We start from the raw sequence: 26651 nt of genomic DNA, 5'->3' as shown, positions 1-26651 counted from the left end.
ACCCAGGTGAGTTCACTCCTCGGTCCCAGGTCAGTGCACTCCTCGGTCCCAGGTCAGTGCACTCCTCGATCCCAGGTCAGTGCACTCCGCGATCCCAGGTCAACGCACTCCGCGGTCCCAGGTCAGCGCACTCCGCGGTCCCAGGTCAGCGCACTCCGCGGTCCCAGGTCAGTGCACAGTTATGTTAGGTTATTGAGTGGTGACCTGAGATCAGCGAGTGTGGGCCTCGGGTGACTGAGTTGTGACAACATCTCAGTGCGCATGATATCATCTCATTCCACCCTGGTGTAACGGAGCTGCGGTGTCAGGCAGGCGACCAATTCTCGGCATCACTCCGGTGAGATGCTGCAGAAATGCATTCCCCCCCCCCCCCCCATTAAATACCGGTTATTATGTTATGCATCCCAGGTTTGTTGTCATCGTGTGTTATTCTTACAAATACCTAACCAACGATTAATTGTCTCAGTAGTTCCTTACGTGACATTCGGAAGCGCAAATTGCAAGAGAGTGCTGATTGCAGTTGGACTGCCGCCTGAAGGCGCCCGGCGGGCAGAATGTTGCATGACGACACGGCAGAGGACGGCCGTTGCCGATGTTGTGCCCACATGGGGATGACGTGAATCAGATGCGTGTCCCGGGCGCTCTGTTGATGACGGCGGCCGTGGAGCACGTGTATCGCATAGATGCATTGACCTTGAGTGCCCCCTCCGAGTACACTCAGAGGGGGTACGGAGGGAGTTGAAAGGCACTGGTTTTGATGCCACGTTGTCGAAAGTCGAAGTTCCGTTGAAGGTATTGTTGCGCTATTTGTGAAAGTTTCTTGTGCAAAGGGCATGCTGCGTATTGCGTTGGTATGTACTGACTTGGGTTAAATGCGAACCCAGGCATGCCACAGCTTCTGAAGCTGGTTGCTCATAGAAAGATGAGATGTTAGTAAGGCATCGCCGGACTGTAAGTGCCCGTTGTGTGGCACTGGCTTCTCCTAAGACGTGAAGATCTTGCCCCGGCCGCGTGCATCTGACCACAACTGGCCACCGCCAGTGACTCGGCAAAAAATCAGAATAATTCGAGCTCTGGAACGCTGAGCTTCCGTTGCGTTGTCACGGTGAACGGCGGTACCCTGGCCGACGGCATCGGGAGCCCTTCATTGACGGCGGTTGCAACTGACGTAATAGCTTACCCGCACGTGCGGCGTCACATACGGCGTCACGTGTCGCCTCACGTGACGATGGGCCGTGACAATGCAGGTCAATGTTGGCCAGGTAGCTGGACGAGACCATGGGTATAAATCGTTGCATTGCCGCGCTCAGTCATTAACGTTCGAACACGCTCGGTATTGGTTTCCACGAAAGCCTGCAGCGGCATCCTCGCACATGCATCCATGCATCATCCTCGCACATGTCTCGGGAAATCCTGCAATCATCATCTTGTTTAGAGGTTGGATGTGGTATGAGTCTGCCGTGGTACGACGCAATTTGGCCCACTTTTGGAAAGGTTGCAACTTACTATGGACATACTGCTACCTTCGCTGCCTTCGACGCCACTGCAGTGGCGTCGGAGGCGACGCCACTTCAGTGACGCCACTGCAGCGGAGGCCAGTGCACTGGCAAGAGCGTTTGGACGAGCTTCAGAGACGATGAAGCGCCACGAGGCGTACAGACACGCGATTCCAAGCGGGCGCGATTGGCCGAGCTTGAGGCTGCTAAGGCCGCAAATCGTCTGTCCAGGGCAGACAAGAAGCCCATCCCCCGAAGTGACACTCTATCGTCCAGAAGGCCGGTGGAGGCCTCCACTTGTATCCAGACCGCCGGTAGAGGCCCGCCGATGGGCCTTCGCCGCCGCCACCCGGGGCTGGAGATGCTGGCATAAATCGCACCCCATCCGGTCCTCCGTCTCCATGTAACGTCGGGAGGTCCAGGACTTGACCCAGGGTGGGGCACGGTCCCACGGAGCTGGTCCGTATCTCTCGGACTGCGACGCCTCGTCCTGCAACTGGTACAGCCGAGTTATTTTAAGCCGTGCCTGGTTTTGTCTTGTCACGTCCTACTACCCTTTGTATGTGCACTTTTACAGACGTTTTTACAGTGGAAATGTAGAGGAGTAAGGGTGAATACCCTAGGTCACCAGGCTGTCGTCAGCAGACCCCTTCCTGCAGTCGTTTTCCTCTAGGATATCATGCATCTGTCCTCTTTGGTCTCTGCCCGGCAATAGTGCGTCAAGTGGCTTCTGTCCCTTCCATCCTTCCCCGTCAGCGGGGTATCCTGTCTGTGTCCTCTTCGGTCACTCTCCGTCAAAAGTGCGCTAGTGGTCCCCTGTCCCTCCAAGCCTCTCCGTCAGAAGTGTATCATGTCCCGGTCGTCTTTGTTCTCTGCCCATCAAAAGTGTGTCATGTGCCCCCTGTCCCTCCGAGCCTTCTCCGTCAGTGGGGTATCATGCTTCTGTCTCCTTCTACCTCTCCATCAGCAGAGAATCAGGTGGTCTCTGTTCTCTCCGTGACCTCTCAGTCAGTAGAGAATCACGCGGCCTCTGTTCCCTACGAGGCCCCTCCGTCAGTGGTACATCACGCGGCCTCTGTTCCCTTCGTGGCCTCTTCGTCAGTATCACGTCACACGACCTCTGTTTCCCTTCGGGGGCTCTCCGTCAGTAGTGCATTATGCGGCCTGTGTGCCCTTCGGGACCTCTCCGTCAGTATCACATCACACGAACTCTGTTCCCTTCGGGGCCTCTCCGTCAGTAGTGCATTGCGCGGCCTGTGTGCCCTTCGGGGCCTCTCCGTCAGTATCACATCACACGACCTCTGTTCCCTTCGGGGCCTCTCCGTCAGTAGTGCATTATGCGGCCTGTGTGCCCTTCGGGGCCTCTCCGTGAGTATCACATCACACGAACTCTGTTCCCTTCGGGGCCTCTCCGTCAGCAGTGCATTATGCGGACTGTGTGCCCTTCGGGGCCCCTCCGTTAGCAGTGCATCATGCGGCCTCTGTACCTTCCAGGATCTCTCCGTCAGTTGTGGATGAACTGTCTGCAGTCCCCTTCTGGTGTTTGTCTCCGTGGCAAGTTGTTTCGTCTGGCCAATGTGAGCACTTTTGCGGTGCCGTCTGTTGTCAACAGGGGCTGTCGCGAGTGCAAATGAATGTCATGCACGATCAGTCGAGTTACGTAAGTGACCCACGTACAAGATGGGTGACGCACGCAGGCGACACCCGTGCGATTGTGCCCTCCGGCGACTGGGGTTCTTGACGTGGCGATCACTCGAAGCTTCATCCGCCGCTGGAAGAGCTCGGAGCCCACCGGAGCGTCGGTCCGGGAGGAGCTCGTGGCACACCAGTCACAACAGCTCGTTAGACATCTGTTTATTCCGTGTGGGGGATGGACTTGGACCTCCGCCAGCGTAATGTTTTGTCTGCTGTTTGGCTCTGTTGTGGGCACCCGTGTACCGTGGGGAGTGTCCTGGTGGTATGTTTGGCTCTGTTGTGGGCACCCCTGTACCGTGGGGAGTGTCCTGGGGAGTGTCCTGTACCGTGGGGAGTGTCCTGGGGAGTGTCCTGTACCGTGGGGAGTGTCCTGGTGGTATGTTTGGACAATATAGGTCGCTTGTGTTAGGTTTCCGGCCTCTCGTTGGCGTGATTGTGTGCTGCTGCATCGACTCACTCCAATATATGCAGTCATCAAGTTAGCGGATTCCTGCAACGTCGGCTTGTAACGTTTGAGGGCTGTAGTTTTAAAAATAAGTTGGGGGGGTTGAGGGCAGGGAAATGGCTAAACCTGCCCCAAAGTAAACCAGTGCGGATTTCTCGCCAAAGTTGGCTCAGTTTCCACTTAAAGTTTTGGGCTGGAGTCGCCTCCTCCTCCCTCACCAACTGGGTAGTAAACTACGCTCCTGGTGACTTCGTAATGCTGTCATAGCCCCGTTCGATTCGTCGTCAGCACGATTGTCAGCTGGAATGCGTGACGTCATGCGTTCGGGCGGAGCGTTTGATGGGTGGGCTGACGCGGGATTTTTTAACTTTACCCTCCTTTTCCCCCTACCTTTGGACTACTTTAGACCACTCATTAACTGTGGCTTACCGCCGACCATGATACGCTCCCTATAAAGTGGTGTTTGGAAGTGTGGATCCTGCTCTTATAGTACCATCCTCTGTCCCATCCGTGAGTTGAGTGCCTATTCCCATTTCCATCCCATTTCAGTTTCCTTCCTACTCATTTCAAGTGTTCACTCATTTCTGTGTGGAAATGGTGTAACGATCCTTCACTGCTACTTGTGCTGGCATGAAGCCTATCCTTTCACCGAACTCCTACTTGGACCGACAAAGCCCATGTTCGAGACCCGTGGTGTTTCGTTTCTGATCTCATTTGTCACGGTTTCCGCAACGACTACTCTTACGATTACCATTAATTTACAAGGGAACGTAACCAAACACCGCACCAATCACTATTACTCACTCTTCCATGGCAGTTGTTGGCAGTTCAGTTCCCTTCTTACATGTCGTGCGTTGCATTCCCCAAAATCAGAGACAGGCGCCCCACCGCACCTAACTTATGCCGCTGGTATTCCCCGACGTAAGAGCTGCCATGTCAACTCCCGCTTCTTTGTCGAAGTGATTTCTTAATCTGGTAGCGCCTTTTCTCCATGCTGACGGGCTGACGAAAAATCCTGGCACCATCGTCAACAGGATGTGACGTCACAGACCATCACGTGACCTTGTGGTCACGTGACGTGACATAGAGAGAAAACTGGACCGTGATTGATGCTGACAAATGTGCTGAAGGCAGGTGGAACGCAGCCCATATGACGCCTCGGGGTGTGTTTTTTACGTCCTTCTGATTTCCTTTCTCGGATTTCTTGTGATGTTTGCACTTTCCATTTAGGGAGCTATTTTATTTGCCCCTCTACCCCGCTCATGTCGGTTTGTGTTTTGTGTCCAGGTGTCCCTCTGGCGTCTATGTGCTAGTTTTGGATAACTTTTGAATGGCATTTTGGGCTATCCATGCACGGATCCATGTATGGCATGTTGGACTATCAACTCCATCCATGCCCTCCATCTGTTGGAGTCTTCTGATGCCCTTGAGCCGTTTCAGGGCGCGCTGCTGACTTGAGCGCCTGCCGTTTCAGGGCGCGCTGCTGACGTCAGTGCCTGCCGTTTCAGGGCGCCGGGGTGCCTGATCTCTGACGTGGCGGCCGAGTCCGTGATGTGGCTGGCTCATCGGCTGGGCCCGGCCCTCACGTCCCGCCACTTGGCGCGCAACCTGCTGCGCATGCTGGCCGTCTGCTACTCGGACCCGGACTCGCTGAAGGTGACCACTCCGCTGGCGAGAAATGATCCCGGCAGAGGGCACACACTGAAGGTGACCGCGCCGCGGACGAGAAATGGTCCCGGTAGAGGGCACACACTGAAGGTGACCGCGCCGCGGACGAGAAATGGTCCCGGTAGAAGGCACACCCTGAAGGTGACCACGCCGCGGACGAGAAATGGTCCCGGTAGAGGGCACACACTGAAGGTGACCGCGCCGCGGACGAGAAATGGTCCCGGTAGAAGGCACACCCTGAAGGTGACCACGCCGCGGACGAGAAATGGTCCCGGTAGAGGGCACACACTGAAGGTGACCGCGCCGCGGACGAGAAGTGGTCCCGATAGAGGGCACACGCTGAAGCGGCGATGAGCGTTATCGTCGCATGGTGGTAGTTCTGATGTTGCGCTGTGTCACAACTGAAGCTGCTGGGAAGCAGCTCGGTTCGTATCGACTCAGTGATGTCCATTCGGCTCAGCCGTGTCCACTCAGGCTCAGCCATGTCCAGTCCGGCTCAGCCATTTCCACTCCGGTCCAGACATGTTTACTCCGGCTCAGCTATGTCCACCCCGACGCAAACCTGCCCGGCGCTCTGGCATAGTGCTTTTACGCAGCCAAGAGTTCTCAGACTTTGCCGTGCAAACTCCCACACAGCCGCGCCTACTCTGTAGCGGGCTTCGACCAGTCTGGTCCACTAGGGCGTTCTTTCGACAGAGCCGCTGCCACTGTAGTAGCCACTGTAGAACCGCACTCTGTAGCAGCCATGTCGCATTGGTAGCATATGTGACATATTAAGTCCCACTCTGACAAAGCTGGCTACCCTTCAACACCGCCTTTGCCCACTCCACTTCTGTTTAGCTATGTACAATGGACGATCTGTATGTCACGGTAGTCGTCCTTAACCACAGCCTCCGTTCGTCTTCCGTATGAAATATTTGTGAAATCTTCTGAACTTTGGAATGAGCCGAACCCAGGCCGTTCCCGGTGTTCGATTTAGTACGCGTAACTTTCCTCGCCTGATGTGCGCTCACAGTTTGTGTTTTTGTGGAGTACCGGTGACAATGGTTTCCACAGAACCCGTGTTTACGAATGTCATTTATCCACGTTTATTTTTCGCTCGCTGAAACCCTGCTGCAAGCTGTCCAACCCTTGAAAACCCTGTTACTGCTGAAAGTGCGCTGAATCCAGGTGAAACTCTGCTGAAACCGAAGCCCGCTGGTCACCGGCTCGCGCTGCGTGGGGTGCTCAGTTATTTGCGCGTTTGAGGTCCCTGGCCAACGAGCGCGTCTGCAAAGTCTGCCGGGCGTGACCCGCCGCCGCCTCGGCTGCTGGTCGTCTGACGAGGGCGTCCCCTGGGGCCCCCAGCCGGCCCCGGAGCGCCCCCAGGCGGTGTACAGCCGCAGCTTGGCCGGCGACGCCGGCTCGGACAAGGTCCTCCTCTGCCTCTGCAGCATTGCAGGTGGGTGCTCCGTAACGAGCGCGACGCTGTAGTTGGGTGCTCCGTAACGAGCGCGACGTTGCAGGTGAGTGCTCCGTAACGAGCGCGACGTTGCAGGTGGGTGCTCCGTAACGAGCGCGACGTTGCAGGTGGGTGCTCCGTAACGAGCGCGACGTTGCAGGTGGGTGCTCCGTAACGAGCGCGACGTTGCAGGTGGGTGCTCCGTAACGAGTGCGACGTTGCAGGTGGGTGCTTCGCAACGAGTGCGGCGTCGCGAGGGCCTGCTTCATACAGTCCGTAACGTCGGAGAAGAATATTATGCACGAACAACGATTGAGTCTTGCCCAGGCGGCCCAGTGATCTACATAAGGTGGTGCCCCGAGGCGGTCGTGCGGTGACCCTCGAAACGGTTATCGCGAATGCCAAGGGACCGTCATGTGGACAGAAAACCTTGCAACGCTGCGAACCACCAAGCTCTGCTCGTTGGCGTCAAATTACTATCAATTCTTTAGAAGCGACATATGCCTAGATGTTCGATTCCGGCATAATTGGAGGACAACCTTTGGACGCGGAGGAGGTGTTTTCCGTGTTCTTTAAAAGATGCGGACCATAGCTAGCTCGTTTGCACAGCTAGTGAAGGGATGGGACATTTGGAAAAGTGTCGGATCTTAGAAAATCTCTGATTCGCGGCACGTGTGCAGTACGTGGGCCTCGCAGTGATTACGGGCGGCAGCGTGCGTGTTCGGCATTGGCTGCTTGGCTTTAACCTTCGTCCGCGCCTCCAGAGTTGTATGGCGAACAGCTTATCCTGAACCAGTACCTACCGCACGTCACCGAGCTGTGCGGCTCCGCCCTGCGCAAGCTGACGGCGTCGGTGGAGGCGGCGCTGATTGGCGGACTGACGCTGCTGCTGCACGTGCTGCCCTACCTGAGCGACACGCTGCTCATGGACCTGCTGCAGGTAGGAATGCGCGATGTCACGGGTCGGCAGCCGGTCAGTGGTCGACAGTTGGCTATAAGCAGCTGTTGAGGGGTCTTCGGAATGATCGGGTTGAGATGTTCCCTCGCCAGGAGGCCGTAGGGTGCCGCCGTCTGTTCCCAAGCAGCAGCTGGCGAGAGGCCGGTACTGGCCACGGGTCAGCAGCTGGTAAGAGGCCGATAGCTGGCCACGGGTCAGCAGCTGGGGAGGGACCGAAAGTTGGCCTCGGGTCAGCAGCTGGTGAGGGACCGATAGATAACCGGAGGTCAGCAGCTGGTGAGGGGGCTGACAGCTGGCCATGGGTCATAACTGGTGAGGGGCCAGCAGCTGGCCACGGGTCAGCAACTGGTGAGGAACTGACAGCTGGCCTCGGGTTAGCAGCCGGTGAGGGGCCGACAGTTGGCCTCGGGTTAGCAGCCGGTGAGGGGCCGGCAGCTGGCCACGGATCAGCAGCTGGTGAGGGGCCAGCAACCGGCCCCGGGTCAGCAGCTGGTGAGGGGCCAGCAGCTGGACACGGGTCAGCAGCTGGGGAGATACACGGTACCATCACGCGGCAGTGCTACGTGGCGCCTGCGTGGGACTCAACGCTCGTGGCCGACCGATTTCCCCCCCCCCCCCGCCGCTCCACTTAGTGAATGGCGGGGGTCATTGTTCTCGCCGAGATGAGCGCTGGAGCTGAATGCAATGCGTTCGTTTTTATAGCGTCGTTTGCCGTTTGTTTTTGTTTGTCTGCCTTGTTGCTTGTTGATGGATGATGAGGTTGTCTTAGGCATGGTAGCGTGAGGTTTCATGCGAATCCCTCCAGCTTGTCGTGTGTGGCTCCTTGTCGTGTGTGGCAGGGTATGTAGCAGCCTGAGCGAATGCACGGGTGAGGGCCAACCACCAGCTTCATTGGACCCAAACCCGCAGCCTCAAGTTGAGGCAGAGCAGTGCCCTCGATTGGTCGTAAACGTCCGCTTTACCACAAAACGGAGTGCGTTGAGTGCCGCCGGTGAGGACGCGGCGTTGAGTTGAGTGTGTGCTCTGACCTCCAGGAGTCCCTGCTGGCGGGGGTGTTCCGGCCCGTGCTTCAGACGGCCACTGACCCGGATCTGACCTTCCCGTCAGGTGAGCTGACCTTGACCTGGCTTTCCCATTAGGTGGGTATGACCTTACCTCACCGCTTGAGGTGGGCTCGCCTAACTGTCTTACTGTCTTGGGCAAACTGTCTTAGGGGCTAATCAGCAGGATTACACTGGAGCTGCCGCTGTCAGCTCCTACGCACCTACCGAACACAAAGTCCTGCCTAAGTAGAGTAAAGGACACGTTCCGGACCAAGCTTACTCTAGGTTGTATTTATTGTCATTGCAAGGTATGTATCAAATGTGCACGCATTCCTATCACCAAAAAAGAAGTTGCGGGTTCTGTGATGAGTTCAATCGGTGAAAATACGGATAAAATTTGCCTAGTTGGTATGAGTACAGTTGGCCATACAAAACTTATGTTTATATTTTATATATTATATATCATATCTGATGTTTTTTTTATTTTATCTTATATATCATATCTTATATATTATATCTTATGCCTCATATATTATATCTTATGCATTACACCTTTTGTCTCATATATTATATATGTTATCTTATACATTATATATTGTATATGTTTACCATAATCTTACAATAACCTAGTGCACTTCGAAAACTCGGTACAAGCACACTATAGACGTGGGCATGGGTATCCGTTGTGCGCCACCCTCGGTCACAGTATTTTTGCATGGCCCTGAGTCATCGGGCCTGACTAAATGGCATCGCAGCCCAATGTTGGACATGCGGTGCGTCAATGCGTCGAAGGAAGTTTCCTCATGTGGGCCCATGGGATGAAGGCACTGCTGGATGTCTTTGAAAAAATCACTCAATATCATACCAGAATCTTTCAGTTTCGATCACACCGCGCAGAATGTTTACGTTCCCTGCCTCGGCACATCCTGTGTGGTACATCCGGATGAGATAATATTACAGAGATGTGCCTTTAACCCATGGCAGGCTCCATTACACTCATTTCGGGATATCCCATGCCTGCGAAGGGATCTTTCCTGATACTACAACTGCGGAAAGTGGTGCCTTGATCTTTTGATTCCCAGTCGTGTGAGCGTTGTCGAGCCAGAATATTCCTTGGGGTCCGGCAAAACAGATACCTGGCTGACAGAGAACGCTGGTGTTTTGCGGCGTAGATCTAGGTTAATTTCACAAGAAGTCAAAAAGGCGAACAAAGTTTTCTGTGTCAAACATCCGGCTGTAGATGAAAGATTATTTAATAGAGGGGAATCACGCCGCACAATAGAATGGTTTGCGACGCCGTACATTATCGTTGATTTCTGGTCATAATTGAACGCTTGTTCGGGATCGATTAGTGCTGGCGATCCTAGCAAATTCTGAAGATAGAAATTCTGATACAGGCGTTAATGGGCCGGAGGGGGCACGCAAGCGGAATAACGCGGTATGCATTTGCCGTGCCCTCTGGCCGGGAAAAGGTTTTTGTGGAAGAAAGAAAACGTAACATCCGAGATCATTCTAGTGAATGCCTGGGATCGCATGTTCACGGAGAGCGTGTACAACACCAGCGGAGCTCGTGGTGGACAGACCCAAAAATGGGGCGCTGCGAAACAACACCTTCAAAGTAGGAAGCTTAACGCCATCGCCAAACAACGTGGGTCTGAAAAGTTTAGCGTACCGACTACATTAACCGTGAGCCTCGAATCCACGAGCTAAAACGTTCATACCATTTAAGGGAATCTTGACTATAACGGTTTGTCTCGTATCTGTCCGACAGAAGTCAGAGGGTTGTCGTCAACGGAAAAACTTCCGATTGGAAACTGTTGACCTCCGGCGTCCCGGAAGGATCACTCTGGTCTCCCCTCCTTTTTTCACTGTTTTATAAGCGACCTTCCCTGTGTCATTAAACCCGGCTGTCTTTTGTATGCTGGTGACGTAAAAATTTCCCGTAGAATTACGCCCCCGGCTGCTGCCGCGCTGCCGCAGAATGATCTCGATCGTCTGACAGCGCGTTCTGTCGGTGGAGGCTAACCCTCAACCCTGTAGAATGTGTAACATTCGCGATGACCCTCAGGCGTGCTCCCGCCCAGGTCATATCTGTTAGTGATGAAACTGAGCTTGAACATGTGTGCAAAATTGGGGACCTGGCGTAACGCTGGATACTAAAGTAACTTTCGCGTCATATGTTTCTGACACAGTCAGTGGGGACAATCGAGCACTTCATCGGCTGCGTATTTTACAAACGTGCGATCGGTTTTAGAATGCTGTAGCGTGGTCGGGACGGGGCGGCCAATTCCCACTCATTGTGGGTCGATTGCATGCAGCACAAGTTTATTATTTGGATGCTTACTCATAGATTCTCGATGTGAACGCTTTTCTCTGTTATGACATCCTTCCGCTTACTTTTTAAATATCATCTCTAGCAGCGCGAGGAGTGCGATTTACGTTTTCTGAGAAACATCTTCCAAGGTGAACTGAACTCTTAAATATCGCCTACCTGTTTCCCTTTGCTTGTGCCGCCTCGATCGACCCGCACCTGAATTCTGCTCGCTGTACCTCGCACTCGTGTGCAGACAGCTTAGAGCGGTCTGTTTTTTTTTAAGACTGCCAGACGTCCGGAACATTTTTTAGCTAGCAACATTAGCGCGGATATTTTTCACGACTGTTTTGGCACTTTTAGAGCCGAAGGGATCAAGTATGAATACCATTGTAGCATCTTCACTCAGCTTTCATATGCCATCCTTAAATTTTATACACTACTGTATGCTTTGTATTTATTGTATTTTAGTTAAACGGCCTCGCCTCTCAGTGCAGTGCTGCTCAAACATATAAACGAGTAAATTGGTTTTGTAACCGTTTTACCTGGTTGGTCGCGTATAACTCTTTTAGGTGATTGGTCATGCAACTTAACCCGATAACGTTCACACGTCGATGTGACAGCTGAATCCGTGGTGTGACAGCTGATGACGTCACGAACGATCTTCTGATTGGTCCATTTTGCATTAGGCGCGGCCGGCCGAGCCGCCGTCTGTTATCGCTGGCTCAGTCTGGTTGTCATGGTTACGCACCGCATCGGCCTGGAGATGTCGCTGCGCCAGCTGGGTGACGTCACCAGTCAGCTGGCGGCTACGTTTGGCCGCCTTTTCAAAAGGTCAGTCCGTCAAGTTAATGTACGTACAGGAACGAATGCGAGGTTCTTGGTTAGCTTCCCTCAAGGGGCGTGCAGCGTATTAACAAGAGTCATTGCGGGGAGATGCAGACTGTTTCTCGGCGATGGGGTGTCCTTGGTGGACCTGTGTCCAAGGTGCACGTAAGGGTGATGGCAGCCTGCTAGCAAATAGTTACATTGTCAAAAGGGCACTGTCTGGCATGGGGGGATTGGTGTCATGTACCATTGCGTAGGCTGTGCTAGTTGGCACTAAGTGGGCGGAAACAGTCGACTCACAATGAGCACACGCACTGATGTAAGGGCGTCGGGTACCTCTGCGCTGCGCTGCGCTGTATTTCTTTGTGCTACTTTGTCTCATTTTTTTGTACTTCTGAATGGCTCCAGACGAGGTTGCGTGCACGCTGACTGGCTGTAAGCGTGTTTGCCTCCCAGTGATACGGCCACGTCTCCTCTGATCGGCCATGTTTGCGGCTCTGTCTTCGCTAAATCGCTGTTCCCCAGTTCCCTCTTCCTGTACGTACTACTGCCTCTTCGCTGACTGGCCGTATGTTCGACTGCCGCAGGGCGGAAAGTCCTTGCGACCGGCCAGTAGCGGCCGACAGTGACGTCACGCGGCGCGCCCGAGCCGAGTTGGTCCAGGTGAGCTTACCTGACGATGTCACTGGAAGGTGGCGCCACCGCTGGAGCCGGCCGGCTGCCGCTGGGAAAATCAGTGCCGGGAGTTTAGTGAATCGGCAGCGAACAGGGGGGGGGGGGGGGGGAGGGACTGTTATTGGGCCTGACGGCTATGATCGTGTCATAGGATATCATCTAGATACGTGTGTTTGTGAGGTGTCTGCGTGGGTGAGGGGATGATCAATAGCACGTGCCTGGGTAAGCTGATGCTTGACGGTCCAGAACGTTTCTTAGACGAAGATCAGAATGGTGCGGCTTAGCGATGTCAAATGTTGTCTAGCTGTGCATAATTAAAAATCCTGTTTTTATACAAATAAGATGTGCCTCTGCAGGCTGCTAAACTGCAGTAGGTTAAAGTCACCCCGTTATTGTCAGTGAAGGCAGTTTAATGGCAGCTTTCAGGCTGGTGCGACAGTGGAGTGCTAGACGAAATCATGCAACTTCGAGATGGTGTACTGACAATTAGACAGTGTGAATTGTGGTTGCAAGTAACTTCATTGATCTAAGATCAGGTTTAAAGGTCAGATCAAGGTGGAAGCAAAAAGCTTGTTCAGTGGATGATTTGATTTATGGGGTGTTTTTGCGTGCATTTCTAATTATTTTATCACTGTTACGTCAACATATACATAAGTTTGACTTCCTGAAGGTTACGGGGGGTCACTGACCCGAAAAAAAATATTGACCAACGTTTTGGTGTGAGGAAGATGGCGCCCATGGTTCTTCTTCGTCCTGATTTCAAATTCAAATATAAAACTATGTTGAAGGAATTTGGTTAGTTTAATCTTCTGAAAGCCAGGACAGGTCAGTGATTGGATATGGCCTGACAGAAACTTTAGTTTGAAGAGGTATGTCAAAACGAGTTATATGAGGTCATTAAGCACTGTAGACATCGATCTCAGTTGGACCTTATTTCATCTTATGTATTCCGAAGGTCATAACCCATAGACTTGAACATCTGATTCATATTTGTCCATAAAGAGAGCTACCTACCCAGTGAATTTGGTATCTCAGGCTCGTTTAGTTCTTTAAATCTGAAGGCGGCTAGTCAGCGGAGATTTTCTCCACACCCGCCTGAAGGCATCCTATTCAACCGGCCACCCAGCCTCGTGTTAAAATTCTGAATGTTGACGATTTACTCAACTACAAACCGCTGGCTGTCGCTTAATTTAACACGGGCCTATTTCGGGGCCTTCGTTAGGGTAATCAGCATTAGTACGGAGGCTTCAGAGTGAAGGCTTGAATTACAGTGTTATAATTTGACATCAAATAGGTAATTGTGGTATGCGATCTACGTAGACCATTTCATGCAGATGTTTTATGTGTTGTACCCAACTCCTGCACTTGCATGGACTACCAATGGGAACTCGTCGGCGTTGTGCAGGTTTTCACGCCGGCCCTGGCTCACGCCGTCTACGTGCCGCTCTGCCATCTCTTGGAGGCACTGTGCACTGCAGCTTCGTCCGAAGACATTGAACTGATTCGCGACCTCTGCGTTCTCCACCGCCAGAGGGCAGTCACCTGTGAGTCGCCAGTCTCGGCCAATACGAGCAGCTCCAATTGTTTTCGGTTTGCTTCTTTGTCAAACATTTCACGTTAACCGTGCATTTTTCTGGTTTTGCTGATATTTAGCAATGTGACGTTTAAGTCCAGGTCGGGTTGTGTGCGGTGTAGGCTGCCGGTACGTCTCAAACCATCGTCACCTGCCGGACCGCTGGTAAACTGCGTTTTCCGGCAGTGCCGCGGGATGTCACCAGTGGCCCAAACGCCAGTTTGCCGATGGCCGGTAGTACGGGGTCCGGGTCAGGCCGGGACGGCACCGCCGCCGCCACCGCCAGTGGGGGCGGCGCCGGCGGCGCTGGCGGTGCCGGGTTCGGCTCCACAGCTCCGGCCATCGGCAACAGAATCTACGTACAGGTGCGACCAAAGGCGGCTCCGGCTGGGACGGCAGCGGCTTCTGCGCCGTTTTGCTGATGTGTGGCGACGTTGTTCCGTGTAAAGGCCGACTGAATTCGACTTTCGGCTCGGGTGTAGGCTGCTTCTTTGCGGTCGTTGCGAGTGCCGATGGCGCTGTTGACAAGGACAAATTGGGTGCTGAAATGTCGGCCATGTCACTGAAGCGAGCTGAGACGCGGCGTAAAAGCATGTCAAGTACCGCACCTAACTGACAGGCAAGAAAAGAAAAGTGGCGTAATGACTTTCGCAAAGCATGCGAAATTCCAAGTTGTGTTTGTAGCCGATTTTACCGCTGTTGTTCTTACAAACACACAACCAAGCCGGGGTTTCGGAGTATCTACATCTTTATCACGGTGCTTGTACGTATCGCTGCAAATGTTTGTGCCCACGCCGCCCTACCGCGGGCTGACGCGCTGGCCGTGTGGCGTCCTGTGACGTCACCAGACCGAGGGCCCGGCGGCGGCGGCTCCGGCGGCGGCGGCGACCGTCGGCGCCGCGCTCGACGACACCTGGCAGCGCCACATCTACAAGGAGATGAACAACGGCAGTCGGTGAGCGCGCGGGCGGCGGCCGCGCTGAGTGGAGACACGTGCGCGGTGACGCGAGGGAGGTCGCGGTGGATCTCTGACATGGGACTGGCCCGGAGTAGAGTGCAGACAGAGGTGCGCGGGACGGGGCGGGGCGGGACGGGGACGGGGACGAGGACGGGGACGGGGACGGGGACGGGGACGGGGACGGGGACGGGGACGGGGACGGGGACGGAACGGGACGGGCGGGATTAGCACGGGCATCGGCATGTACGTCGCAGACTCCAGCACACGAGGAAAACTTCGAAGTGTTTGGAGCCAACGCCTTCACAGGATGCAGACATTCACGCGAACAGACAGCAACACTCGGTGTGTTGCCAAGTACACGGCGTAAAGAGTCGCGCAAGGGGCAGGTTGTAGCGCTGGGGGCAAACACCTGTACAAAAGGAAGAGGGCAGTGTACAGGCCAGACAGTGGTATGGCCTTCAATAAGCTGTGTCCCCGCTCTATGCATTTTCTCTGCATATGCCACGATGTGGAGTCTAGTATGGGAGAAGGTAGCCGCATATGTGGTCTTCACTGTGCCGTTCACTGTGCCTTCACTCTGCCGTTCGTCTATTACTGTGCCGTTCGGCATGGGAGCGTTCCACTTTCAAGAAAACGAATGCGGCACCTGTTGTCTTCAAGTCGTCCATGCATCTGCAGCGATCACGGCAGTCCCGCCAGCGCTCGGACACCACGGCGCACTCGAGTTCAACCCGTGACCAGCGCGCGGGGGTGCTCAGCCCACACCATGCGCCACCACTCTCCGCAGACTCCCGGAGCGGAAGTCGCTGACAGTCGCCGCGTGCCACGCGGTGTTGCAGGCACCTGCGCGGCGCCTGGCAGGCGTACTGGCTCAACGAGCTGGCGCAGGTGGACGTGCACCTCAACCCCAAGCAGATCCGCGTCCAGGGCTTCGACGGCCACAGCGGCGCCGTGCGCGAGATGCACGTGCTCGACAACGAGAACAGCTTCGTGTCGGCCAGCCGCGACAAGACGGTCAAGCTCTGGTCTATCCGCAGCCAGGTGAGTGCCTCTGTGGACTGTCTGGAGCTGTAGACAACTGTGGACTGTTCGGAGCCGTGGACAGCTAGGGACTGTCCGGGGCTGTAGACAGCTGTGGATTGTCCGGAACTGTGGACAGCTGTGGACTGCTCGGAGCTGTGGGCTGTCCGGAGCTGTGGACTGTCCGGAGCTGTGGACTGTCCGGAGCCGTGCACAGCTGTGGATTGTCCGGAGCTGTGGACAGCTGTGGACTGCTCGGAGCTGTGGGCTGTCCGGAGCCGTGCACAGCTGTGGACTGTCCGGAGCTGTGGACAACTGTGGACTGTCCGGAGCTGTGGACAGCTGTGGACTGTCTGCAGCCCGGTGCGTCCGGCCCTGGTCCCGGTGCGGAGCCAGGTGCGAGAGGTGCCGGTCTGCGAGGAGTCGGGCGCGAGAGGTCGGGGTCAGTGGGGCCAGTGGCGAACGGCACGGGACTGTCTGTGTGGTGCATGGCCTGTCTTGACAATGACGTTAACACAGGTCGCCAGGGCTGCTTGTATATTCGTGCGCAAGGTGAGGGATAACAGAGGCCGCTTATGTACATAATTGTATAGGATGGGACAACGTATGAATGCTTAAGGGGTTTGTGTTGCCATCAAAGAACCTTGGGAGCTCATCGGTTACCTATTACCTCACTAGCTATGCATCGAAACCAAAGCTGCAGGCCAGCGGGGTCATTAAACAGCTTATTTCTATTACTCCCACGTGACCTTGAGTCATAAACAAAGCAAACCTGCTAGCACTTTCCTTCCGAAGGAATCAAGCGCCACGATACAAGCCGAGGCTGCCGAAAAATAGGTGATCGCCTTCCTCGATCTCCAATTTCCCGCGGTGACATCCGCCACCTCTTCCACCAGGGGGACGGTAGCCAGCGCTCGACACCCCAATGGACGTACAGCCAGCACCGGCGGCCGGTGCTGGGCGCCACCTACCTGCCGGCCCGGCAGCGGGTGGCCTCGTGCGACCCCCAGACGCTGCACCTCTGGGACCCGTTCATCGGCGCTGCGGACGCTCAGGTCGAGCTGGGCAGCATCAGCGTGAGTGGCGGGGTTCCGACTGGGGGCGGCCGCTCTCGCGTGGGTGGGGCCGCTCGGTCTGGTGAGGCGGGTCCCTCTCCTTCGAGCGGTGGCGGCCGCTCGGTCTAGCGAGGCCGTTCCTTCTTTCCGAGTGAGGGCGGTCCTCTCACTCGGACGCAGACCGCCCTCGCCGTTCAGTGAAGGTGCCTCTCCGGCGGGTGGAGCTGATCTCTCACCCTCGAGGGGAAGTAACCCTCACCGCCGGGTGAGCGCCGGCATCGGCCGGTGGCGGCGCGGCGCCTGGGGAACTGCAGAGGGGCTCTGTCCTCGCGTATGAGCGTCCGAAGCGGACTCTTACGTGTTCCGCGACGCTGAAGTGGCGGCACCTATTAACGGAACAGTGCAGTAGTTGGATTTGCGGGGAGATGGGCGGGGGGAATGTTTCGGCTCGGCGCGAGCATCAGTGCCGGAGCATTGCGTTGCAGTGTGTTGGTGCGACAACAGGTGGCGTAAGCCTGCGGTTTGTTGTCATTGGTGCTACACATGCGCCGGTTCTGCCTGCTCCTTATGTTCTCGTCATCCCGTCGAATGCGGAGTAGCTCATTCATCCCCTCAACATTTGTGTCGCTGCGCTCCTGAGCCACTTGAGATGAAACTCAAATGCTCCGGGCGTTTCACGCACAGCAAACTACGTTTGTGGCTTTCATCCGCCCGACTTGTCACCGCTGGCTGGCTCAGTGGCGTCCGTGAAGGTGTTCTGTCACCGTCACGACTTTCCCACAGTCGAGTACCTCCCGTAAGCCATCAGGTGTGCGTGTTTCACTTGTCGCCCTCTAACCACGGCCGCCGCTGCCGCCGTCGTTGTGCGGCAGGTCATGGCTGCGGTTCCGGCGCCGTGCCCGTACCTGTTCTGTGGATCCAGCGAGCCCAGCCTGCGGCTGGTGGACACGCGTATCGGCGCTGCTGTCTGCACCTGGAAGGTGAGCCTGGCCGGTCGTCTGCCCTTGCCGACGTCGCGGCAGCGCCGGCCCTGTGTCTGGGTCCGGGTACCGCCTCTGGCACAGGTCCGTGGGTACCACCTCTGACGCAGGTCCCCGCTTACCGCCTCTGGCACAGGTCCCCTGGTACCTCCCTTGGCGCAGGTTCGCGGGTAGCGCCTCTGGCACAGGTCCCCGGGTACCGACTCTTGCACAGGTCCCCTGGTACCTTCTCTGGTGCAGGTCTTCGGGTACCGTCTCTGGCGCATGTCCCCGGGTACCTCCTCTGGCACAGGTCCCCTGCGCTGTCCCTATTCCCTGCCCCGGGGTGTCATGATTGGTGCCATCCCTGACGTCGCCAAGGGACTCGCTCGGCGGACGCCCCCCGGCGCACAGTGGTCCCGGTCGTTGACGCCATGCCGGGACCTGGCTCCCCTGCGACTCCCCGACCCGCCCGCTCAGGTCGCTGCGGGCAAAGCCTTGCGTTCGAAGTCGCGGGCGCTGTGACCGCGCCTGTGATACCGCGCTGTGTCGTGTTTGGGGGGATGAGACCGTCTCGTGCGCGTCGGGGCGGGACCGCGTGGGACGTGGCAGGGCCCGGCTGCATTTCGCACGGGCGAGCGTCCCTTGAGAAAGGAACTGCGCTGTGTCCTCTGCGACGGGCTGACGCGTGACGTCATCGACCCGTGAACATGATGTGTCCGCACGTGTCGACCGTGACGACCCCAGACTTCCGGCCGCCGCCGTGGGCGTGAGGCGACATCAACGGCCGTCGGCCGCAGCCACGCGCCTTCGCCCAGGCGGCGCCAGTCCCGCTCACTCCCAGCCCTGCCCGACAGACGGCGTCACCGTCGGCCGGCCAGGTCCGCTGTTTGGCCGTGGCGCCCGGCGGCCGCTGGCTGGCCGTCGGCCACTCGCAGGGCGCCCTCGCTGTGCTCGATCTACGTACCGGCACGGTGCGTGCCGCCTGGAAGGCTCACGAGGCTGAGGTGAGGCTGGCAGCATCGGTCGGGGGGGGGGGGGTTGTTGGGGGGTCGACATGCGGGTGTGGTCGCGATGGCGGGGGCCTGATTGAGGGGGATGCCACCTTTGTTGGCGTTGGAGCACCGTGGCTATTTGATCTTCGCTTCACATCGACATTGGTAGCAGCATTGACTAATGAAAGTGCTGCTCTGGCTTGCTCGTTTCTCCGCATGACGCCACACGGCGGATGCTGCATTTTTCTGATGTTCGGAGGACAGCTGCCTGTTCTGACCCGTCACCTACTGGTGCCTATTTTGCCGCATGGTTCATAGAACGCGTTGATGAGTCCACGAGTCGTGACCACGACGGGTAGTCTGATACAGAAGCCGTCGCTTGTCTTCGCGTCGCACGACGTAACCACGGCTCGGTTCCCTCCGCTGCTCCGCGTCTCCGTCTTATTGTTGATCCTCCTATCATGACATCGCGGTGGTTGTGTAACGAGGCGGTCCGCAGCCACCGCCGCTTGTTCCATGGCACACGCCGGCATGACGTCGTGAAGCCACTAACCACCGTGGTGTCGCCTCTCCCGTGACGCCATCGCATGCCGTGATGACGTCACCCGTTGTGACGTCGCCACTCGTCTCGACGTCATCCCTCTCATGGCGTCACTGCCCCCGTGATTACGTCACCCGTCGTGACGTCGCCCGTCCCGTGACGTCAACCCTTCCCGGTGACGTCACCCCGCCGTGACGCGCGTGTCGTACTCGTGCGGCAGGTGCGGCAGGTGGCGGCGCTCGATGACGCCAGCCTGGTGACGTGTTCGGTGGAGCCGAGCCTGACTGTCTGGGAGACCGCCGACGGCGCGGCACGTACCACGCTCCGGTGAGAGCGCCGCCAATGGGCCGCCCTCCCGCCGTCCTGCTCGCCTGCCGCCGCTCCAGCTGGCTGTGCGGCCGATGTGTGATATGTGACGTCACGTGTGCGACATCCGAGGTCTGATATTCACCGACAAAATTCCGCAACAACGTTTTAGCAATTTGTCACCGACGTTATTTCTGCTGTGCATTGCATTCATGCTGTAACGTTTTGCTTCTAACATAGTATGGTGCGGATGTCCGCTCTGCCTGGGCGCATGCTTCCCCTGACTCTCTCTCCCCGGCGCGCGTCATCCTCATCCCTCCTCGCACCTCCGCCGCCTCACACCTCTCTCACCGCGCCGCCAGCGGACTGAGCGAGCCGGCCAGCTTCGTCCTGGTGGACGCCGGCGACGTCATCACCGGCACCTCCACCAACCGGCTGGCCGTCTGCAGCGGCAGCGAGCCGGGCGCCGTCTTCTCCTCCACCAAGCTGAAGCCCGAGTGCTTCAAAGGTGGGCACGGGCGCCGCGGGGGAGGGGGGCGCTGCGGTGGGGGCAGGCTGGACCGGGCGGTGTGCGGCCGAGAGACCCGCGTTACGGTGGAGAGTGGTCTGTGGCGGGCAGAGTGACCGGTCGGTCGTGTCCAGAGGAGGGATGCTGGTCAGACAGAATCGGAGCATGTGGCTCTGCAGCTTGCTTCATGTGCGGTTATCTCGCTTGTTTGATATCGACTTGTAACGCGAAAACTCTTGATCGCATGCCCTGGCAGCTCTCTGGCGCACTGTTTGCGGTCCTTCGTGGCTTCTCATTGCACTTCCTTTGCAACTGCAGTCGAAGCATGCACTCCCACTAAGCTGTCGTGCTTGCATCCATTTGCGTCTGCGAGTGCAGTACGTCGTAAACGTGTTCATCACGAGTGCACGCATCCATTCGCTGTGGCTCTCGCACCTGAAGCGAATCCTATGAAATGGTCGCCTTGCCGTGGAGCCGTCTGTTCCTCCCTCACGCGAGAGGCGTGAGGGACATGTCATTGTGTCATTGACGTGTCACTTCACGTCCGCCTGTGACGCTTCTCTGCCGCACTTTTCCCACTTGGCTGTCGTTTCTTGATCGCTAAAACGCGCGCTTGCTTATATCCGGCGTTGAGTGGTGTGCTTTCTGTTTTATCGACAAACCCGTTTTTCTAGAATGGTCGGTCTGTGCGCAGACGCACCGTACATAGCTAAGGCAAAGGTAATCACCAACACGTGTGCAGCTTACCGAAAGAGAGCCAAGCCGCGTGTCCGGGAAGATCAGTCGTCCCGGCGGCGCTGGTGTCTCTCCTGGCGTGGGGGTGTGCGGCGCACGCGCTGACGCTGATTGGCCGGATCGGCAGGCGTGCTCTCCTCGATGGCCCTACTGAGCGCCAATCGGCTGCTGCTGCTGGGGTCGGACCAGGGTTCCATACGGCTCATCTACTGAGGAGCGACTGAAGACCGCCTGGAGACGTGGCCGTCAAGAGCGGCGAGGCAGCAGCGCGTGCGCACGGACTGCAGAGCGTGCATTGACTGAGGACGGCCCATTCACTGGGACGGGTCAGACCAACGCCTTTAAGCTGGGAAAGGGTTAAAGAGATGCGGGCTGGCCCGCCCCGCCTCACTGTAATGGTCACCGTTACGAGCCCCGCCCCCTCCCCCTCCCTCCCCCCCACACACACGGCACGAGCTTGCAGCCCTTTCACCGGGCTGCAAAGTTGGTATTTCATCCTCGTGATGGAACGTGATTAAGTGCGGGAAATGCGAGTAACTGGTGACGCACTTGCTCCACCGCCTACTGTGGAAATTGGTAGGCGGTGTCGCTTTCCTACGTCCGCAATGCTCTTTCCCTGTATTTACTGGTAGACCAAGATTTCAGGAGGTCAATGGCCGGCTCATTCCGGTCACAAGTTCGCTGGGGGTTTGCCAGAGCATTGGGTTAGCGTCACGTTACGGTAGTTGTGGGTGAGGCACGTCACGTTTGCTGAGAGCGGGGTCATTTCTATAGCCTGTCATTTTCCATTCGAAATAAGAGATTCACGAGCACGGGACCTGCACGAATTTTTGTGTTTTGGTTAGCTTATGAACGCTTAAGAAGCCATGTTGGCGAAGTTGGGATTTCCACCGTGAGGAGCTGTTTCATCCCATGTCAGCGCTGTAGGGGCCGCGATGAGATCGTAGTCGGACCCAGTGACGTCAGTGTGCTAGTGACGTGCTGTCGCAGCGTGTGTACCGGTTTGTTAGATCGTTGCTTCTCTCCGTCGGTGTTTTCTATTAGCATCAACAGCGCTCACTGATGTACTGTTTATTGTTGGCTGCTACTTGTGCGATGCATGGAAGGCGGACGAGTTTTGAGCCATTCCGCTTTCATTGTTTTAGCGATAGCATTTTAACACGATGTGGTGGAAAATGCTACCCCGTTCGTTCCTCACACTATTGCGTTCTCTTCACACCAAAGACGCTCATGTATGCATTTAATGTCATGTGGTGGGTTCCGGGTTTGCCAGTTTCGATGTGGTGGATGACGGTTAATTGGTGTGGTCACCAGGTGCGCAGGACGACATTTTCTCTGGGCGGAAATGACGTCATTCGTTTTCGAAAAATGTACTTACTTTGAGCCGTGGCGTTTCCCGGGTGAATAAACTGTTCGGCGTACCCTTATTCCGTCATGATCAGTGGAGAAACAACAGCGAGTGATGCATCCGGGCGTCCCGATAATTCTGACAGTTATGGTCAGCTAGTGGAGAGACTGCAGAAATAGCCTTATCAACTTAAGGATCAACTGTGGAGTGTTGAGTCATGGTAGAATCGTTAGAATCAGGGGTTTTGAACGTATTTTGTCAGATGAACCTGAGCTGAGTCAAGCGAAGTCGGTGGGACGACTCATATGGAATTTGAAACAACGTAGTCTATAAAAGTGTGCTGCCAAAGGGTTTACATGTGCCCCAAATGCAACAAAGTGGCCTATAGGCCTTGTAAAAATAAAGGCCCTGCGTTGGCTGTTACGAACTCCAACGCCAGCCTTCTCCTAAACAGGCACTATCGAAATATGTTCCGGAATAAATCCATACCTGCTTGCGGATCGACTTGAGTCGGAATCATAGTGGGCTCATGGTTGCACCGTGCCGTCGTACCTCAGTCCTTATCACCCCTCGTGAGCTGAGTCATATTCTACTTCGCTGAAGCGGAATCCAGCCAGGCCTGCTGCTGGCAACTCCAATACCGTGGTATCTACAAATATGGCCGCAGCTCGGTCAATGTAAATGCAAGTTATGTGAATTTTAGCTCTCGTGATTTTCATAAGAAGCCTGTGGCATGCCTGATCTCTGGCGTCCATGTACCGTCCGGACTATTTCACGGCTAATTTAACAGTCGCGTTCACTCGCACTGCAAATTACCGAGCCAATCGCGGCGAGTTATGTCTGTAACGCGGCGAGAAGTAAATTTCGAGTAATGGCCCACGTGCCTGCAAGCACACATTGCCTGGCAACGAATAATGGACTGCACCCCTCAGGACTTAGAAAATCGTGTTCCATACGTAGTGCAGGTATCAAGAGCTTGCGCGTTGTCAAACCTGCCCGGACTACACTCTATGAAGCTCAGGCTCTGAGTCTTCACAAACACCATGCACGCATTACGTAGATATCGAATAGCATTTCGTAGATACCATGCATGCGTTACGTAGATATCGAATAGCCATTTTGACTGCGAGCACTGGAGCAGCGCGGCCGGCCGCCACCAAAGGTCGACACTTGACGATGCCGCTGGCTCCCAGGGTCAGGTGCTTGCCTGATGATCGCTTCTGACAGACCGGGCCCCCAATAATAACACGGCATTCGCATTCCCTCACCGCACGTTTGCACAATGCTCGTGCTACAGCAAGGTTACTCGGCTGCAGCCGGTGCAGAAAGCCCGACCATGGCCTGGAGAGTCGACCGCGGCTCGCGGGCACTGCGGTGTGACGCGTTCACAACGGTCCTCTTCACAGCGGCGGTGGCCTATTTATGATTATCGATCCATTCTGGACGGCTGCCTCGCACGGGAGGCTGTGCACAGATCAAATAGCAAGCGCAGTCCATTGCATGTGCCGTAAGCCCTCCACCCAAGTAGCGCGGTTGCAATCCAACCGCTAATTGGGTCTGTCAGCCAAGTCGTCGGAGATAACTCATTGCGCATGCACCGGCCGACTGAATTTAGCACGTCAGGTCACTCCAGCTGAGCTGACCCTCTGCGGCAGGTTGTTAACCATACTGCGGATGTAGATCACGTCCAGCAAGGCACACTTCGTTCTGAAGCTGAATTGAAGTGCCTCAGTATTACAAACTTCGCAGGCCAATTGTCATAACTTGCGGCGGGGTACTTTCGTGAGTCGTTTTTCTGAGATATGTATATATATATATATATATATATATATATATATATATATGTGTGTGTGTGTGTGTGTGTTTGTGTACATATATATATATATATATATATATATATATATATATATATATATATATATATATATATACATGTGTGTGTGTGTGTGTGTGTATACATGTGTGTGTGTGTGTGTATGTGTGTGTGTGTGTGTGTGTTTGTGTATATACATGTGTGTGTGTGTGTGTGTGTGTATGTGTGTGTGTGTGTGTGTGTGTGTGTGTGTGTGTGTGTGTGTGTGTGTGTGTGTGTGTGTGTGTGTGTGTGTGTGTGTGTGTGTGTGTGTGTGTGTGTGTGTGAGTGCGTGCGTGTGCGTGATAGTGTTGCACTTTCCCCTAAGAAAGGACGGCACATTAGGTCCTATCAGTCAGCTGCACCTTATGCATCGCACTTTCACTGGGGAGGTTAACCTGCAAGCCAACATCGACACGTCACCTGGATAACGTTTAATGGGCCGGTTTCACAACCAAAGACTGTATGTTCTGGCCGCGTGCCACGGCGGGAGGAAGATGAGACTGCAACTGCACGTGCTCACACTGGTCTGTGCAAACCAATGCATGCACTGCTGGGGGAGAAAGCTACAGCTGGTCAGCGAAACAATGGTCTGCTGCTATCGATTCATCCATGTATCTGCACGCGGCAGACACCAGTGGGAGTTAACTGGGGACCGTTTAGACGTTCGTCCGGCTCCGAAACTAGGGCAACGGCTTGTCCTTGCGTGTCGCCCGCCGTCGTGCGAAGCAGCGCCGTCCTCGTCCTCGTTACAGATGACCATTCCGGGAGGACTCATCCGGCAGGGGCGCCGGTTTTCCCGGCCGTCTCCTGAGGGAGGGGGAGGGGGGTGTCAATGACGCCGGTCCCGCTCCACGCATGAGCACGGCCTTAGGCTGCATGCCTGCGTGCGGCCGGCCGTGACCGCCGTGGGACGGATGCAGTCGCGGCGGTCCTGGCGCGGCCTGCGCCGAGACAGCCGCGCCGCGCCGCGGCGATGCAGTGCCGCTCGCATGTCCCTAGCATTGGGTTCAGCTCAGTTTGCTGTGGTTGGATAAGCTGGAGGGAACGATCTTAGTGGATCCGGTGAATCCCGACCTCTTCAGTTGCGGAGTTTGCAATGTTGCAACAACTTGCATATTTCGGCCACTACTGATTGCATCATATTGGCTGGTTGGCGTCCGAGGCGACACGCAGGAGGTCAATGTCTGCTCAACACGCTTAACAAGGTCACTGCTCCGTTGCTTCCCTTTAAACATCTGAACCTTTCGGCACTAGAAATGCAATCATCTTCCGGTTCAGCGAAGCGAAATGTCATATACAAAGGCTGGTTCAAAGGTTCCCTCGCAGCGAGACCTTCGACATTTATGCACGCCAGGCCTGATGCAGCAGCCGCATTATACAGGATGACCGTAGGCAGAGAGATGCAAATCTGGCAACTGGCTTTGCCAGACAGGTGCGACAGCTTCTTTGTCTTTGACACGTGAATGGGTTGGGTGGAGTCACGACAGCGGGTGCGTGTTCGTTAATCGGATTTGTCAGAGGGAGCGTGGCGGAGGCTCTGTGTTCGCCAGTCGACAGTGGCAGATGATTGGTGACGTTGGATACCTGCTCGGCGTAGTATGGGCGAACAGATAATGAGTGAGCCCTATTCCGTGCGTGGTATCACTTGGTACGGCAGCGTGTGAGTTGGGAAGGTTCACCTCTTCCTCTTCATATCTCTAGGATAACTGGTCTGATCTCTACCAGAAAATGGCGTTCGATTCATCGTAATGTTGGCTTTGTTTCTATAGCGTAGAATGTTAGAATGCTTTGGAATTGGCTTTTCAGGGGCGAAGGGTGAGCTTGCGGGACGTTTTTGACCAACTGCTCTTATCGTGTGTATGTCCTGGTTTTCATGTAGACAACGTCGTTAAATAGCAACTGAACGAAGGTGGTGGGCGTTGTTGTTGGCTATTTGGAAAACCATTAAGTCTTAGGCGAACCTAGGCATAAGCAGTGCAAAAAAAGAGCGAATGTGTATTTCCTCCCCTACCTTCTCTGATCCCATGACACATGGACAAAGCATTTGCGTGCGTTAAACCCAATTTAATTGGGTGTGTGCTTAAACTGACATGGCCCCGTCATGTAGACATACAGGTGGCTATCGTTAGGACAGATTGTGACGGCCTGTGCTGTAACATAATTGACTTGAGTTGTGATCCAAGCAAATTGTACTCCTATGTTTCGTATATTTTATAGCGCACACTTGTTGTTATAGGC

At 55.5% G+C, this 26651-nt stretch overlaps 2 protein-coding genes across 2 annotated transcripts in view; both read left to right on the top strand.

Moving 5' to 3' along the window:
* Nucleotides 1-14616, top strand: part of LOC119095304 (WD repeat-containing protein 81) — a 194945-nt gene extending 180329 nt beyond the window's left edge. The window contains exons 5-12 of the mRNA XM_037218156.1: nucleotides 5145-5292; nucleotides 6652-6745; nucleotides 7510-7685; nucleotides 8738-8810; nucleotides 11747-11891; nucleotides 12473-12548; nucleotides 13966-14104; nucleotides 14320-14616. Coding sequence (XP_037074051.1) covers nucleotides 5145-5292; nucleotides 6652-6745; nucleotides 7510-7685; nucleotides 8738-8810; nucleotides 11747-11891; nucleotides 12473-12548; nucleotides 13966-14104; nucleotides 14320-14555 — 1087 coding nt within the window. The 3' untranslated portion in view covers nucleotides 14556-14616. The remainder of the gene's footprint in view (nucleotides 1-5144; nucleotides 5293-6651; nucleotides 6746-7509; nucleotides 7686-8737; nucleotides 8811-11746; nucleotides 11892-12472; nucleotides 12549-13965; nucleotides 14105-14319) is intronic.
* Nucleotides 14617-16615: 1999 nt separating this feature from the next.
* Nucleotides 16616-22637, top strand: LOC119094952 (WD repeat-containing protein 81). The gene is made up of 7 exons (XM_037217864.1): nucleotides 16616-16663; nucleotides 17098-17187; nucleotides 18039-18146; nucleotides 19064-19132; nucleotides 19882-19988; nucleotides 20330-20475; nucleotides 21338-22637. The coding sequence occupies exons 1-7, from the start codon at nucleotides 16616-16618 to the stop codon at nucleotides 21421-21423; spliced, it is 654 nt and encodes a 217-aa protein (XP_037073759.1). The 3' UTR covers nucleotides 21424-22637.
* The last annotated feature ends 4014 nt before the right edge of the window (nucleotides 22638-26651 follow it).

This window comes from Pollicipes pollicipes, unplaced genomic scaffold (assembly GCF_011947565.3).
Source record: "Pollicipes pollicipes isolate AB1234 unplaced genomic scaffold, Ppol_2.1 Scaffold_4219;HRSCAF=4965_pilon_pilon_pilon, whole genome shotgun sequence".
NCBI lineage: Eukaryota > Metazoa > Arthropoda > Thecostraca > Pollicipedomorpha > Pollicipedidae > Pollicipes > Pollicipes pollicipes.
This window is presented reverse-complemented; position numbering and strand designations above follow the sequence as displayed.

Excerpts from the sequence above, each read along its gene's own strand:
- LOC119094952 (XM_037217864.1), top strand. The coding sequence starts at position 16,616 with ATGACGTTAACACAGGTCGCCAGGGCTGCTTGTATATTCGTGCGCAAG. Across the intron at positions 17,188-18,038 it reads TCGAGCTGGGCAGCATCAGC|GTCATGGCTGCGGTTCCGGC; the intron begins GTGAGTGGCGGG and ends GTTGTGCGGCAG. Across the intron at positions 20,476-21,337 it reads GAAGCCCGAGTGCTTCAAAG|GCGTGCTCTCCTCGATGGCC; the intron begins GTGGGCACGGGC and ends CCGGATCGGCAG.